At 46.7% G+C, this 15,812-nt stretch overlaps 1 protein-coding gene across 4 annotated transcripts in view; it reads right to left on the reverse strand.

Moving 5' to 3' along the window:
• DVL3 (dishevelled segment polarity protein 3) overlaps positions 1 to 15,812 on the reverse strand; it is a 1,011,569-nt gene that overhangs the window by 217,628 nt on the left and 778,129 nt on the right. For 3 of the 4 annotated variants that reach the window (XM_069618830.1, XM_069618832.1, XM_069618831.1), the window contains one exon: positions 2,714 to 2,849. In XM_069618830.1, coding sequence (XP_069474931.1) covers positions 2,714 to 2,849 — 136 coding nt within the window. The remainder of the gene's footprint in view (positions 1 to 2,713; positions 2,850 to 15,812) is intronic. The other variant, XM_069618833.1, reaches the window with a different exon arrangement.

Consider the following 15,812-nt stretch of genomic DNA (forward strand, 5'->3'; position numbering starts at 1 on the left):
CCTGAAGTTGGACAGAATTGGGGCGATCTGATACACTGGGCCCTTTTCACTGTAAGGAAGACTCCACAAGTGTCGACAGATTTTGCTCCCTTTGAATTGGTGTGAGAAGAGTGGGAAGGTCCCAACAGCTGGCAGACCAGTAATTATCCATAATCCAGAACACTAGCGAACACATGGAGAAGGCTCGGCAGATAGTGAGATCTCAAATGGAGGAGGCCCAGAGCCTGCAAGAGAGCCTACAACAAGGAAGCCAGACTGTGTACTTTTCAAGTGGGGGGGGGGGGGAGGGGATCAAGTGAAGGACCTGTTCCCTACTACACAAACCAAACTATTGGCCAGATGGCCGAGCCCTACACAATCAAAGAAAAGGTCTCCCCACTAACATATAAAGTAAACCAGCCAGGTCAGTAAAAAGCAGAGCAGTTCTACCATATCCATAAGCTCAAGGCATGGAAGGACAAGTGCATTTCCTAGCTATTGGTGCTGTATGTAAATAATACCAGAACAGATTCACTACGTCTAGAAGTACGAGGAGCAGCCGTTCCCCAGGACTCCACATATGAGAACAGCAAGACCTTGCCCAGTGGCTCAGCAAATACACAAATGTAAGGCAGGGAATCGTTCACAGAATCATAACACCCACAGGAAGATTTATTTAGTGAAAGCCTTTGTGACTACCAGATGCTAGGAAACGGATCATCCATGAGTACTTGAGAACAATGCTTGATCTGGAGGTAACAGAAGTCCCATAGCAAGCAGGCATCTCCGGTGGTGTTCAATTCTGGTGGTGCTCTTACCCAAACCAGACCAAAGCTAGACATTCTACACTGAGTACCGAAGCTTAAATGCGATCTCACAATTCAACACTTGTCCTATGCAGAGCATTGATGAGTTGGTGGAGTAGCTAAAACGGGCTGAATTCATATCACTGCTCAATCTCACCAAGAGTTTCTGGCAGGTGCTCCTGCATGAGAAGGCCAAACGCAAAACAGCTTTCTCCACCCCAGAAGGTCTCTGACAATTTATTTTACTGGATTAGCAGATCTCACTTTCAGAAACTGATTTACCAATTTTACTATTAATAATCAAAAAAGCTCAGGATATCCTGCTTTCACCAAATGGCATTCTGTCACAAGTCTCCAGAGTGAAGACACATGCGCACAATTCCTCTCCTGCAGGAGCCAGCAATAAATGCCTGGCCAGACAGAATAAGTGGCAGAGTAACTGATGACAGGGGTCAACTGTGAAACATGCTTTAGATTTAAAACTATTCCAAGAAAACAAATGTCATGCGTAAGGGCGGTATGAAGTCATCAAGGTCTAAAATCAAGTGACAACACTGCCTGTGATGTCATCAAAGGAGGAAGGGATGTAATGTCACCTCCAGTACCCCAAACTTTGGTTAAAGTGATACCAGAGAGACTGAAAAAGGTAAGACTCATAAGAAACATTATCTACCAATAGTGTAGTTAGCAAATGTGCGGCAAGACCTCCCAACAGAGAGAAAAACAGTAAAGGAATTCAAATGTTGTGGTATAGCAGAAGCTGAGAAACAGGCAATGTAAGGCATGTACAAGTCTGATGAACTGAAGGGTCTGTCAAAAGTATACACGGGATGAGCAGACTGGACCGTCTAGAGGTCCTTATGCAACCACATATTCTCACTTTCCACTCAGTTATGTGAAGGAACTCATTAAGTCAACAGATATGCCAGGAAAATGGTTAACAGCTCTGGGATATACTAGAGGCACAATGGTACAATACAACAACTATAGAAAGCACTGTATCCACCCCGCATAAGTACCTTATTTTCAATAAAGAATAAAACTGGATTTGTCCCACAGTACCACCAACCCAGGATGATCAAGAACACATCTCGATCAGCTGTACTCAAAGGGCATCATTGTCTTAACCATGCACTGTTTGCCTCCTGTCTTTGTGTGTGTGTGTCTGCAAAATGTCCCTAAGAGCTTTGCAGTTGTCATAGATATTAAATCAAGATAGGAAGTGGTACAGCTTTCAAAAGTGAGAAGATTGTCAGACCACTAGCTGAGGACATGGGCTTGGCATGGATGTAATTACAGGTACTATTGAGCTGGTCAAGGGGCCACTGCTGGGTTATCACTTTAACACGTCAGATGTGGAGTATGGCAGAAACATCAGCTATAAGTATACCATGCATGGAGTGCACCCGAGAAAACTAGCAATCAAATCCACACATTAGGAGCAAATATTGTAAGTAGCCACTTGGGGCTGTTGGCCACAGAACAGTGTTTTAAAATAGCAGGAACGTGGAGGAGGTTGATGGCACAAAAGCAAGGGTCCTGCATTTCAAAAGTCCAAATATTGTAGGTCATTCATCTCTACCGCAGCCAGGGATGCAGCACTACTTGCAAAACCCCCACCTTCAGTACATCCAATAGCAACCACAAGATACACACACCCTGAATGCCTGCCAGTAAAAGGAGGACTATCAATCACGTTTTATGCAATCTCGCTGCAACAAGCCCACTAGGCGGCATTCGTGAGTGCTAAATACTGATGCACAGAGAGAGCATTACCAAACTTGGGGGTGGAGGGCATGGAGACAGGAGGCCAGCTAATGCAAAACCAAACATGTATGCAAACCTACAACAGAAAGGAGACACCCAACTAGAGACATACAAACAATGGAATTAAAACCCAAAGTATAACCCATGAGCATCTTCGTTACCTGCTGGTGGAGTCATCCTCCTCAGAGTCGAAGAAGCTGGTGGTTTCGAGCTCGCTGCTCATGACGGTGGAGGAACTCTCGTACCCACCCATGTCTCGCCGCCGGTCCACTTTACTGGTGCCATTCACCCTGGGGACTGAGTAAGATCAAAAGTCAGTTGACCATAACTACATGCAAAAACACTATTGTTTGGTTAAGCACTGGATGCTGCAATTAAGACCCCACCTAAGAGGGCTATGTACAATTTGCAAAGATATTACAAACAAAAGTTAAAACGATTAAGGAGCACAGCCTAAAATAAAAACACATAATTAGGAAAAAAGTCAAATGAAGTTTGTTCAGAAAAAGTGAGATTATCGTGCGAGCCTAAGTGCAAGAGAAAGGGGTCTTTACCAATTGAAGACGCAATATGCGGACACACTCCGAGGCTCTTGGAGGACTCCATGAGAAGTTTGACCAATCTGCTTATTTGAAAGTACTAGTGCCCAGATCGTTCCCAAGCCTAGTGAACCAAAGCATAACAGACGAATCGTACTCAAGCCTTGCTGTCACAGGTACCCATCCCATCCTGAAACAGAGTTGGAACTTTATATTAGAAGCTCAAGGTTCGCCTAAGTATTCGGGGGACCACATCTTAAAGTTAAACACAACGCTGTGCACGGAGGATGCTTCTGTGGCCTAGTAACGATTATGGTGTTATGGAACAATTGTAGGTCTCGGTCCACACACAATCACATGGTAACGTACTAGTTTGATTGAGAGGTCTGGACTCCCGATTTAATAAGTAGATATCAGAGGATGCTGGAACTGGGCAAAGTTTGCTTGGAGACAGAAAATGCCCTGATGAGGCTGTTACTAAAAGTAAAACACGACAAAGTACAGGAGGGCAGAGGTCGAAAATTCTTTTCAACACCGCTCATAGGCTCAAATTATAGTGGGTTTTGCTCTGAGTGTTAAAGGATGAATCCATAGGCATGCATCCAGCCTTAAACACACACCCAACCCACCTCACTATTTCCTTATCTTCCTCCTTCTGTGAACTTTCTGCTATCCCATGCCATTTTCCAGCCAGAGACCATGGTCTGAAAACCGTGCTGTGGCTACTGCACATTATATCCATTCAGATAAATCTTGGTGTTGGGAGACCACTTGGTGGTAAGGATTTAGTGTAAAATATGTGCATTCCATACCACCTTCCATCCCTGAGCTCACCAAATGCAACTTGCTCGCCTTGGGAACAGGATGATTATGAGTAATTGGTTCGATTCCCCAGCCGAGACTAGTGCGGCTTCCCCACCCCCCCGGCCCAAAGATAAGATGAGTATGTGTGTGCAATCAATATATAGAGATACAGTATAACCGATTGTGATAGGGAACAGTAATGAGATTGGAGGGGTGGGGAGAAATAGTCCAATGAGGGTATCCGAGTCACATCTCATAGACCAGAGTGAAGCACGAGTTGTCTATTGTACGAATCAGAACCCCCATGTAGAATATTCCCCTCACCCCGAGTTGGTAGTCACCAACATACAATGATATGCTGTTTGTGACCAGTCAGTAAATTAAGCAGGAAGACTGAGCAGACACGAGAAGGTTCCTTTTCCTACCAGGACTCATTTTTTGGTTTATAGCGAGGCCTACTTGGGTAATAGAGGCAGGGACTAGAGTGCTGTTTTTTTAAATTATGAAGGGAGCCCTGAGGAGGGATGCACAGCTTCTTGCTGCCACCGAATCACTGTACCGCCCCCCCCCCCACCCCGCTGTACCCCCCGTCCTCCCAACCTCACCTGGCATGATAGGAGCCCTACATGGGAGACCACCAGAGTGTTGTGAACATTGGAGATAAGTGTGTGTGTTATCACATTAAATAATTAGGACTTTCAAATGTATCTGCGGTGACATCAGAGTGAATTGTTAGGACTTTAAGAATGTTGTACAGTGGCTGATTGGATTCAATAGAAACCATATACAGCAAGGGTATTGTGCAAAGGAATAAAACCATTAGAATAATGTGACAGTGCCTCTCTGCATGGCCTGGAATTAAATTCTTTGGTAAACTGTATTCCCTATTGATTGATTTAGCTTTGACGCCTCTGCGTAGATCATGGGTCCCCAACATGGCCGTAGCTTTAGTGGGGTTGGGTACTCCAGACAGAGAACCCCACCTTTTAGCAACCCAGGCCTCATTTGCACTGTACTGGTCCCTTGCCCTTTGCTCACTAACACATGCCTTTTCATTAAGCTCTCTACTCCCATCAGGGAAGGTTGTAGGGGGGCGGAGTTTGACCGAGTTCACGTCACAGGCCTGGAGCACAATACACAACAGACTGGCGGCTGATCAGCCCCAAGCACAGGACATTCGTTTTCTAGGGAAACCAGAGAGTTGGTCCGTACCTCAGATGCGGCGAGTGAGAAAGACAGGACAGCTTTATAGAATATGTGCTTGGGTGCCAGGATCTTTGAGGTCACTCGACTGTTCCAATGCTACCATGAACAACATGACAATGGTGGGTCAGAAGCCCCTGAGTGTTAGAAGGAGGCCTTGGAGAGGGATTTGGGATACGATCTCTCTGATGAACGGTGCAAGAAGATAGGTTTCCAATCACAAAAAGGTTCCCTGAACTGCTGCTACAAGTGGATTACGATAAAGGTCCCAGATAGAGAATACAGTACACCGACAAACTCCTGAAGATATACCCCAATAGCAAACACTCTTGCCCTAAATGTGGTAATGCCAAGTCCAACCTGCTTCACATGACCTGGGGCTGCTCTGTGGTCACAGAGTTATTGTTCCAAGTACTTGCTAAAGGGTAATGAAGTAAGTTTAATCCGGAGGGAAAGCATGAAGGAACAGGCCCTCCCAAGGGAATGAGAAGGCGTCCCCCAGACTCATCGCCTGAGGATCCCTGCAGGCAAACTTGTGGCACTTGGCATTGGCTGCCATGGCAAAGGGATCGATGTTAGGGTACCCCCACATGCTGAAGAGAAGAGAGACTTGAGATTGATGGAGTTCCCACTTGTGGCAGGACAGCAGCTCCCTGCTGAGCAAGTCTGCAATGGTGTTGTGAATGCCTGCAAGAGATGAAACATGAGGAGAAACATCTGCTACTGCCCGGCTCCAAAGATCTTGTGCCTCTGTGAGAAACCTGAGGGTATTCTCCCAAGTAGACCTCAGGGAACCCTTATTCAGGTGGCCAGGTGAGGGCTGGTGCTCTCTGATCCCAACCCTGGGGGTGAGCGAGCGAGGGAGGATCACCTGGATGGGGAACGTGAGGTTATGCTCGGGTTATTGCCCCAGGTCGGACGCAGTACTATCCTAGAGAAAGGGATGAGGAAGACTAGGTCCCCGAGGCTTTTATAGGCTGCATCAACTCGACCTCCCTTTCATCTGATAAACTTCCTTTTCCAGAATCCATCATCCCCCTCCGCCTCTGATGAATCCCTTACTCACCTCACTTTATTCAGAAACCATCTTTCTCAGAATCCTTGTTTTTCTGTTTCCCATCCAAATACTCCCATTCATTCTTCTCCACATCCTACAGGCTATTCTGTCCCGAACACCCACTCTACTTGGGTTAGACACTATCGCTCAGAGAATCCCGCTTTTCCTGGTTCCTATCCAAATACTCCCAGTCACCCTTTTCCCCATCCCTTTGGTTATTCTGTCCCAAACACCCAGTTTTCCCTGACAAAACACTACAGTTCCCACAATCCCTTATGTTCTGTTCTACATCCCGGTCATTCTCATCCATTTCACAAACCTTACCCATTTTGTCCTATTCGGTCTACCAACCGACTCCCTTCTGATAATCGCATCACTTCCCCATCATATCCCGTAGGACAATCCGACACTCCAACCCCCTCCCTTTCCCGACAAGAATACTGGTTTACGGACTTGTAATAAAACTGTTTACCTGACATGTCCCGACACGAAAGTCAGGCAATGTCAGGCAATTGACTTAAATCACACACACCTGACGGCCCTTCCTTTTACCCACAGGAATAAAAAGTGGAGCAAGAGAGCAGAGGATGAGCAAGGCGAGAAAGGCAAGCACGGCAGACAGCACAGCTAACGAGGAAGGCATGGAGTGGTAGGAATATCCATGCTCTAGTGGGTGGTTTTCTCACCACACATCACTCAGACTGAGTGCCGAAGCGAAGGCGGCCAGTTTTGTGTGTGCTTTGACATTCTTACAGGCCATGAACAGCAAGGATGTGAAATTAACTATCGTACTTGGCCTGACATTTCAGATAGTGCAAGTGCTAAAACATAGATGAGGAAGGGAGGAGGAGAGGAGGAGAGTGGGAAGGAAATGGAAACAGACAGGCGACTACCGTACTAGGCCTGATGACATTTCTGGTAAAGCTGGAGAAAAACAAAAGGTGAGGGCGAGGGGTGCAGAAAGGGAGGGATGGAACAAAACAAGCAACTATCGTACTAGGCCTGACGAAATTTCAGATAGTGCTGGAAGGGGGGGGGGCAATTAAGGGGAGGCGACAGACAAGGTTACTATCATACTAGGTCCAGGGACAATTCTGATCGAGTAAGTGCATAGAAGAAAGTAAGGGGAGGAGGGGAGGAGAAAGGAAAAGGGAGAAAGGGAGAGGAGGAGAGAACAGAGTAAGAAGTCAAAAAGAGTGAGATGCAAGAGTTGAGAGTGAATACAATTGCAGAAGTCAGTAACACAATGTTGCAAGCCAGGATACAAGATGAAGATGGGAACAACATGGTTCAGGGCCACCATGAGTACAAGATGCAAAGGAAGTCCAGCATGAGAGTTGAGAAAGGGTGACGCACCGTGAAACAATGAAGTCCATAAAAGTCAAGTCCAGCATTGGCCACAAGACAGTGATGGCCATACCAGAATGCATCAGGACAGACTCTTGCAGAAGTAGGCTGGAGGGTGAGTGAGGGGGAGCAAGGTAGAAGAATCAAGCAAAACAGGCAACATCTGTGTGCGAGACGGGTGGGGGGCACAAGGGAACATCACGGGGGGACCAGAGAGGGTGGGGATGGCCTGAGAGGATATTGCAACTTGTAGCAGCACAAATCTACCCCTGGGTTCTTGTTCGACCAAGGAAAGGGAAGCAGTTTGTGGAGAAAATTCAAAATCCCCCTAGAGCCCATGGAAAAACCCATGTGAATTGCAGAATTAGTTCCGTCCAGGATCATAGAGTCCAGAAAAGTCTTACAACCTGCACTGCACTATTTCAGTGTCGCACTGTGCACGTGTATTGACCTTGTACCGCAGGTCACCAGGTTCTGGAGGGTCCCTGCACATATTGCGGGAAGTTCCTAATGTAGAGTCCCCCCCGTGCCCCAATTCCCTTCTAATGCACCCGGGTTGTCCGGTCTCAAGCAGCACCACACTGGAGCACAGTGGTAATCCTTACCGGTCTAGCGTGGTCTCTTCACCAACAGCGCCTCGAACGTTGCACTCAGTTGTCAGTCCGGCGTCTTTGGAGTATCTGCAACTATTATATTTCCTGGGGTGTCCTGGTGTATAGGGGGGTGTTGCTGGGGATCTCATCACGCCGCAGTTTCGGGATAGAGGTAAAGTAATTGTGTCAGTGGGGTTGCTTCTGTTGGTGCTCTCGGTTCCAGCTGTAACGTTGCACGGAGTGTCCTGGTTCCTGTGTGCACCTATATATGGCTCATGCGTCCTAGGCTTCCAAATGCAAAGCGTTGCCCAAGCATGTTAGGGGAAGGCCTCCATATTTTGCTACTCATGGGACCAGCTTCCTCTAGCCACCCCGCTTCAGAGTTCCTCTGCTATCTCCCCCTTCTCAGTCTTTGTCATTATGGAATTGCTTCTGTGAAAGCATCTTGCGTGGTCAGATGGGCGACCGGGGACCCCCACTGCTTCCTCCCCCTCTGTGCCTCCCAGCTGGCCCTCCACCATTACCTTCACAGTTCTGCCGGTAGTCTTCCCCCTCCAGGTGGCACTGGTAGGTTGCCAGGCTTCTTATCCAGAGCCGGCGATGGACGGACTTGCAGGCGTGTTCCCCCTCCACCGTGCGCACTCTTGACAGCTCAGGACATTTTCCCCTCAGTGGTTGGCGCCAGCGAATTCAGCAATCCACGTTTACTCCAGTGAATCTACGCGTTCAGCTCCAGGCGGCTGTATTTATTCCACACACTGCCTTTCAAAACAGGATGTTTGCACAGGATATCTGCCGGCGGCCACAAGAGCTCTCGAGGGCTCACGTCCTCATTGCTCGCCTGCTGGCCATGCCACCCCACCCCCCTGGTATTGAAGACATTGATATAGACTATGTATTACCCTCTTAGGCATTGATTGGATGACTGCTGGTTTAGCCTATGGGCTGTTCCGGTACATAGTCTATTGTTACTCTTTATTTACATATAGGTCTCTAAATGTGTGGTTGTTAATAACAAGATTTTGGTCCATCTACTTCACCCGCAGGTTTAACCATAATTAAGGAGTGTTTTGGAGAGAGGAAAAAGGCTGATTCCCATTGCCTTAATAGCCTGCAACATTGCCCCTGACCAACCCTTATATGGGTTTAGGGGCTGCTTTAGGACCACAAAGTTTGTCAGGACGAGGCATCTGTGTCCAATGATTCACCAGAAGCTCATGGATAAGCGTCCTCATTTCTTCTTTTTTGGGTGTCTCTAAATTGTGTCAAAAACGTTTCTGCTGAAAATGAGTTTCACAATATGCTTCTAACGTTCATACTTTCATCCACAGATTCTGAAACATCAGCTGGATTCAAGCATATCAATATAGATCTAGAATTAGCATAATACTGCCAAAACAGAAATGCCTCTATCTTTAGTCAAAATGGGCAAATTCCTCATAACTATGCAACATGCAGGACAACACTAACAAACAGTGAAATCATCTTTTCAATTTAATCCATCTACAATTTCACGTTGACATTTTCAACCTATTCCTTTTTAATCTGGTGACCAATGTAGCTCACAGCATTTCCATTCCATAGAAAGATGCAGCACTCTGGATAGTAGAACATGGGAGAAAGGCAAGTAAAAACCACAATGTTCTTAAAAAGGATATGTTCTTGTGCAAAAAGGCATTAAAGGTGACCTTATCAGTCTGTAGGGCCCAAAGAAGGGCCGTCAATAATACCTTTTGCTGTTCTTGGCGGTTCAAAAATGTTGAACCAGGCTTCTTTCTACCATTCATGCGGTTTGAATCAGGTTAAAATGCGGCGGTTGTGTTGTCCCAGCCAGGAAGCAGGTGTTGAACTGCAGTCGATCTAAAGTTTGTTGCAGCTCAAACAAATGCAATTTCAATGAGGCCACCAGGGTTGGTTCGACTGTCGGAGATGGACAATTAAGATTATGGTGGTTTGGAAAGTGGTTTGAAGCGACATTCAACAAAATGCAGATCATGGGAGCCACCAAGGTCAGTTCAACAGCAAAGATGTTGGTGACTGGATTACACCGTTCGGGGCAGCACGATGCAGCATTCAAGGGTCACAGTTTGATTAATCACCATGGTTGGTTCGACTGTCGAAGATCGGCAACAGAGCTCTTTGTGGATCGAAGGCGGTGGGTGCAATGATTAGCTTCACGTTCCAGCCTAGATAACGACACGCTCAGCTGGTGGGGTGCGGCAGCAAACTGTCTCAAATTGCACAAGACACCGTCTCAAAAATTGGTGCAGTGCCAAAGGAAGTTCTGGATGGTCATGTAGGTTCAAATGAGTGCCAGCGGCTCGAATCACGGCTCACAGTGGTTCGACAGCAAATACACAGGGATACTGGCTGTCTTGACTCTCAGGTTGCTGCAAGTCTCAATCCTGGGACCAAAGGATAAGATTTGTTCTTTTGCCCGGGCTCCCAACACAGGTGAGACTGGCACACACCTGCAGGGATCCTTCAGTGCAGTGAGGTCAGGGCTACAAGTATAGCTGGCAGAGGGTATGTTTTGCTCAAGCAGCAGGTCACCCCCAATATGCTCTGGGGATGGTTAAGAATCAGAGCTTGCCTCTGCGTTGCACACTCAGTCTTCACCTCCAGCAGAGGGCTTTGGAATGTCAACTCTCAGAGAGGTCCCATGAATTCTTTTTCAGGTTTTTGTTCAACAGTGAATCCAAGAAGAAGTGGGAGACACCTTCTTTTATAGGCAAAAGCACACATGCGATTTGAGTAAAGCAAGCCTGTCTTAAGGGGTCCAATAGCTGTCCTTGAGATATGTTATGTTAAACGTTCTTATACAACGTACTGTTGCCACCTGGTGGTTTCTTGGTGCTCTGGTGGATCTGTATATCATGGTGCAAGGTGTGGAAGTTAGTAGGACTCCGGGGGGGAAATACCAAGAGACCTCTGATGTGTTGTTGGCAGCTTCAGTTCGGTTTACACCGTTCACTGAGTGCAGGTGTGTTTTTCCGTTGGTAGCCGTCATGTGCTGCTGGGCGGGGCTATGTGTGGTTAGTTCATTGTTGTAGTAAAGTGTGTGTGGTTTGTTGTGCTCTAGAGGCATGATTGTGTTTAGTTCAGAGTTTGAGAGGTGTTTGCAGAAGGGTGAGTTTTAGTAGGATTGGATAGTGGCCTTCGCCTTTTGACATCATACCCAAAGTGCTTTGTGTTAAAGGAAGTGGAGGGGACATGAAGGAAGAGAGATATATAGAGAAATCGGGTGCTGGAAATGTCCTGCAACTATGCCAAGCTCCCCGTCTACACTAACTTGGTTCACTTCCTTTGTCAATAGCATCAAATGCCCTTTTGTATGCCGAACCCTAATGTGAGGCTAGTCCTTTTGGGGTATGTATGCCCACTGGATCCAGTTTACCAGGACTGCTCCTGTTGGCAGGCTCCCCTGCTGGAGAGGTGTGTTGCGAGACCTGAGAAAGGATCAAAATGAGAGGTTCAGCCATTCAGTCTCCTGCAGGGCCAGGCTGTCTGGCCAGAATACACACAATTCTTCTCTAGCTGGCATGGGTTCATAGTACTGATGCATGTATGATATTAATCCGATGTGGCTGCTTAAAGATATGTGAATCAGTGGCCATCATACCCTAAACTCAGGTATGGCTTTATGTTTAAAGATTAAACTTCCACAGGAAAAGTAATTCCTTGTGACTATGTGGTTTTGGAACAGAGGTGCAGACTTTAATTGCAGCCTCTGAACTGAAGTGAAGTGACCTGGCTGTCAGAGCAGCTGTCAAATGAGCATCTGTGACCCCAGCCCCTGCTCTGTGCCAGTGGAGGGCAGGCGCTGCAGATTAGGATACCGATGCAGCAAGGAACAAACGTACACTATTCTTTTGGCATGGAGCTTTTGAAAAGGGAGATCTGATTAGCAGATGATCCTTTCTCAGATGGTATTACTGGCATCATTTGATTAATAAACAAAAAAGCCAGGCCTTCTGCACCCTTTCCAGATGGCAATTTGTCAAAATCCCTCTCTCCCTGCATGCTTGCCTCCCTCCTTCCACTGCAGGTGCTCTCTATACCTCCCCAGCACTGACCAGTTTGGAAACAGTGCTAGAAAGGTCTTGATTATGTTTCCACACTTCCTTCTTTCTCCAATTTCTTAAACTCAGCATGCACAACGTGTCAGAATTTGAACTTCTACCCTGCATCCCTTTGAACACTTAAACTGATATGTAACCATCACTGAACAGTCAAATGAATACAGATTCTCTATTTTTATTTTGAAACAAGTTAACAAACATTGGGGGGTCTTTAGAAGAGTTGGACCTGCATCTTTTTCCTTTGCAAAATACCTTCACTACTTTGATAAACAAGTATTTTAGACCACATGACCCAAAGCTTCTATACAGGGTTACGAAATATGACACAGACATTGGATGGTTCATTATTATGAACCATAGCAATGCACTCATCAAACACAACCATCAGACAAGAGGCAGTAGAGGAGGCATGTAAACCAGCTCTTATGAAGGGTAGGTTTTCCATAATTAATGTTGCCTTTAAGAATACAGAGACTCCAGAGATTATGTATGGACAAAATATCCAGGCCATAAGCCACTGTGTAATGCCAAGACAATAAATATACACTAGTATTTTACTGTGTTTACAATTTAATATATATGTGTGTGTAGTACAGATATTCATCCCCGCATACATGTCATAAAACGAGTAATTTGTCAATTCACAGATCTAAGCAAAATGCAATTTGTACATCATCTGTGGGATGAAAGCAAACACCTCTCCAGGACTCCACAACAAAATACCTTCAAACAAACAAAAGAAAGACCACAAAAAATGCCAGGCTGACCTTCATCTCGTGCTCATATTGCCTGGGTTTCCAAGTAATTATATTTGAAACATTGCAAACCCTTTTGATGTATTGTCTTCCTCTACTGCAGTGGCCTGTGTATTGGATATTTTATTTACCACCACCAGTCAATTAGAGGGCTTTGATGGGGTGAAAGTCGCTGCCATCCCAGAAGTGTTAAAACAATCAGGGCATCGATTCAGCTCTGAACGGCACAAAGCAGAATCTGTCCTTGATGGGGTCAACTTTGAGAAAGTCGAGGCTAGGTGTCTGAATGGGGGCCGAGAAGATGCATTGTGCATCATTTCCCAACCAGATGATCTCGTAACCCCTGCATTTCTTCCAAAGTGTATTGGCAAACTAGGCCTGAAGCGTAATATGTACCAATGCAGAAACATTAAGCAACCTGGCATATTTCCCTGTGAGCTAAAGGTGTTGCAGAGGAATAGGCCAAATGGAGCAGATGTTTGAGGTTCTCAAGCATTTCAATCATGATGGGACCTGTGGCTCCTGGGGTGTGATCCGTCTGTTTCTTTTGTTTTAACAGCTTTCTACAGTATTGCATTGGTGGTAGAGATGCTCTGACAAGTCTCAGATGCAGAAATGGAAGACATTAACTCACGAGAGGGAACGCACTGCATTTTGTTTTTAAATTTCTTTATTAATTTTAACAATAATAACCAAACTTATAACATTATCAATGCAACATTCAAAATTCACGTATCTTCAGTTCCCCTCCCCTCCCTCCCTTCTCTCCCCCCTGAAACCACTGTTAGTTCATCAGTCCTCGTTGTGCCAGCATTCAAGTGTGGGCTATCCGCTTCGTCTGAGGTAGCACCTGTCTCGGCAGGATGGAGCAATGGCACTGTTAGCGCTATCCATCGGTGCAGATCTTCGCTGGTTTCTAGCCTTTGTTCTTGTATTGCGGTTTCCCAAGCTCCGGTTTCAGCTGTTATCCACCTTGTGAGGTCCCCCCACCACTGTGCCTCGCTTGGGTTTTTGGGGCTCTTCCATCCCATCGCTATGCGTCTTTTCACAGTTATATATATTAGGTCCTTGAGCCTGTTCAACGGTTTGTTTTTTCTTCTGCGTTTGCATCTACCCAAGATGCAGGCCGCCGGCGTTTGCACTTCTATTTCAATGCCCGCTCCTGCCACCCATGCCTCTCCCCGCGTCCAAAAACCTTGCATCACTGGGCAACCCCACAACATGTGGGTCATACCCGCGCTGGGTTCATTACATTTGGGGCATACCTCCGTTCCTGCTCCCCTGAACTTTGATACAGCTTCTGGTGTGAGGTATGCTCCATTAGTGATGTAGAGCTGAATAAGTTGTAAGCGGGCGTTTCTGGAGATCTTTTTGTGGTAGTGGGTTATTTCCCCCCATTCTTTGTCTTCGAATTCTAGGCCCAGTTCGTTCTCCCATTTCGCCCTGCACATGAGTTTGTTTTTGGTCATACCCTCCATCAGTGCTTCGTAAAGTCGCAAGGTTTTGTGGCCCCCTTCAGCTGTGTCTAGCATGTTTTCGATGGTCTCGTGCTCTGTTACCGGGTTGGTGTTTTCAGGCCATCTATCCGTCATGCACTGCACCACTGCTCTATGGAGCAACAACTGTCCTGTAGGTAGCCCTGTGGATTTGTTGAGTTCAGCGAACGTTAGGATCTCCTGTTCTTGTGTCAGGTCTCCTAGTGTAGCTACACTGTAGGGCTCCCATTGGGCGCGCGTTTCCAATTGTCCCCAGGGGCTGTTTGCCATGATTGCTGATATGGGGATTTGTGGGGAGTACGGGTCTTCAACCCCCACTATCCTGCAGGCACGTCTCCAAAGTTGGGTCCCTAACTTCACCAGGTAAGGACTGTCTTTTAATGCACTTGCCTGAACCCAAAGTAGGTCCCTGAGTAGCAGCCGAGGCAGGGCCGGTTGAAAAAGTCGGGTGTCTATTGTGATCTCGTCGGCCATCCATCTCACCACGTGCCTCAGTTGGCTTGCCAGGTATTATAGTTAGGGGGACTTTCATACCTCCCTTTTCATAGGGTCTCTGTAGTGTCTCTAGCGCTACCCTGTGTCTGCCTTCCTACCAGATGAACTTTCTGCAGGGTTTGTTTATTTCTCTGAAGAATGAAGGGGGGATATTGAAGGGGACATTAGTGAAATTATGTAGTAGGCGGGGTAGTGCCACCATCTTGAGGAGGCCCGCCCTTCCAGCAACTGAGAGTGGCAGCTTACTCCAAAAGTGCATTGATTTCTCGAGGGCGTCTTTGGCTCTTACCGTATTGAGGATATGTTCAGTTTTAGGGTTTCGGTGTATGGTGATTCCCAAGTATCTGAAGGAGGCTGTCTGCCATTGGAGGGCTAAGTGGGGAGGGGGTCCGGGCTCTCTGGTGTGCAGTGCAGCGAGAGGGTAGAGGCAAGACTTATCCTTGTTAATCTGGATCCCCGTATATCTATGAAATCCATCTAGAGTCTCTAGGATGTAAGGCAGGAGGTGTTCTGGGTTATGTAGGTATAGTAATGTGTCATCTGCATACATGGAGAGGAGGTGGGTTACGCCATCTATCTTGATGCCTCCATCCCCGTATTCTTGCCTAAGGGTAAGTCGCCACGGGTTCAGTGACGATGATGTATAACATGGGGGACAGTGGGCATCCTTGTCGAGTGCCTCTGTGGAGGGGCCATTTATTGGAGTATGTTTTGTTCGTGGGTACCCTGGCGGTCGGATTAGTGTATATTAGTTGGGTCCATTTCAGAAAAGCAGGTCCTATCCCCATTTTTTCCATGGTAGCGTATAGCCATATCCACCGTACCGAATCGAAAGCCTTGGTGGCGACCAAGGATACCACTGTGTATTTTTTAGGGCTATTTTCGGTGC

Source organism: Ambystoma mexicanum, chromosome 10 (genome assembly GCF_040938575.1).
Source record: "Ambystoma mexicanum isolate Mex_15411 chromosome 10, UKY_AmexF1_1, whole genome shotgun sequence".
Lineage (NCBI taxonomy): Eukaryota > Metazoa > Chordata > Amphibia > Caudata > Ambystomatidae > Ambystoma > Ambystoma mexicanum.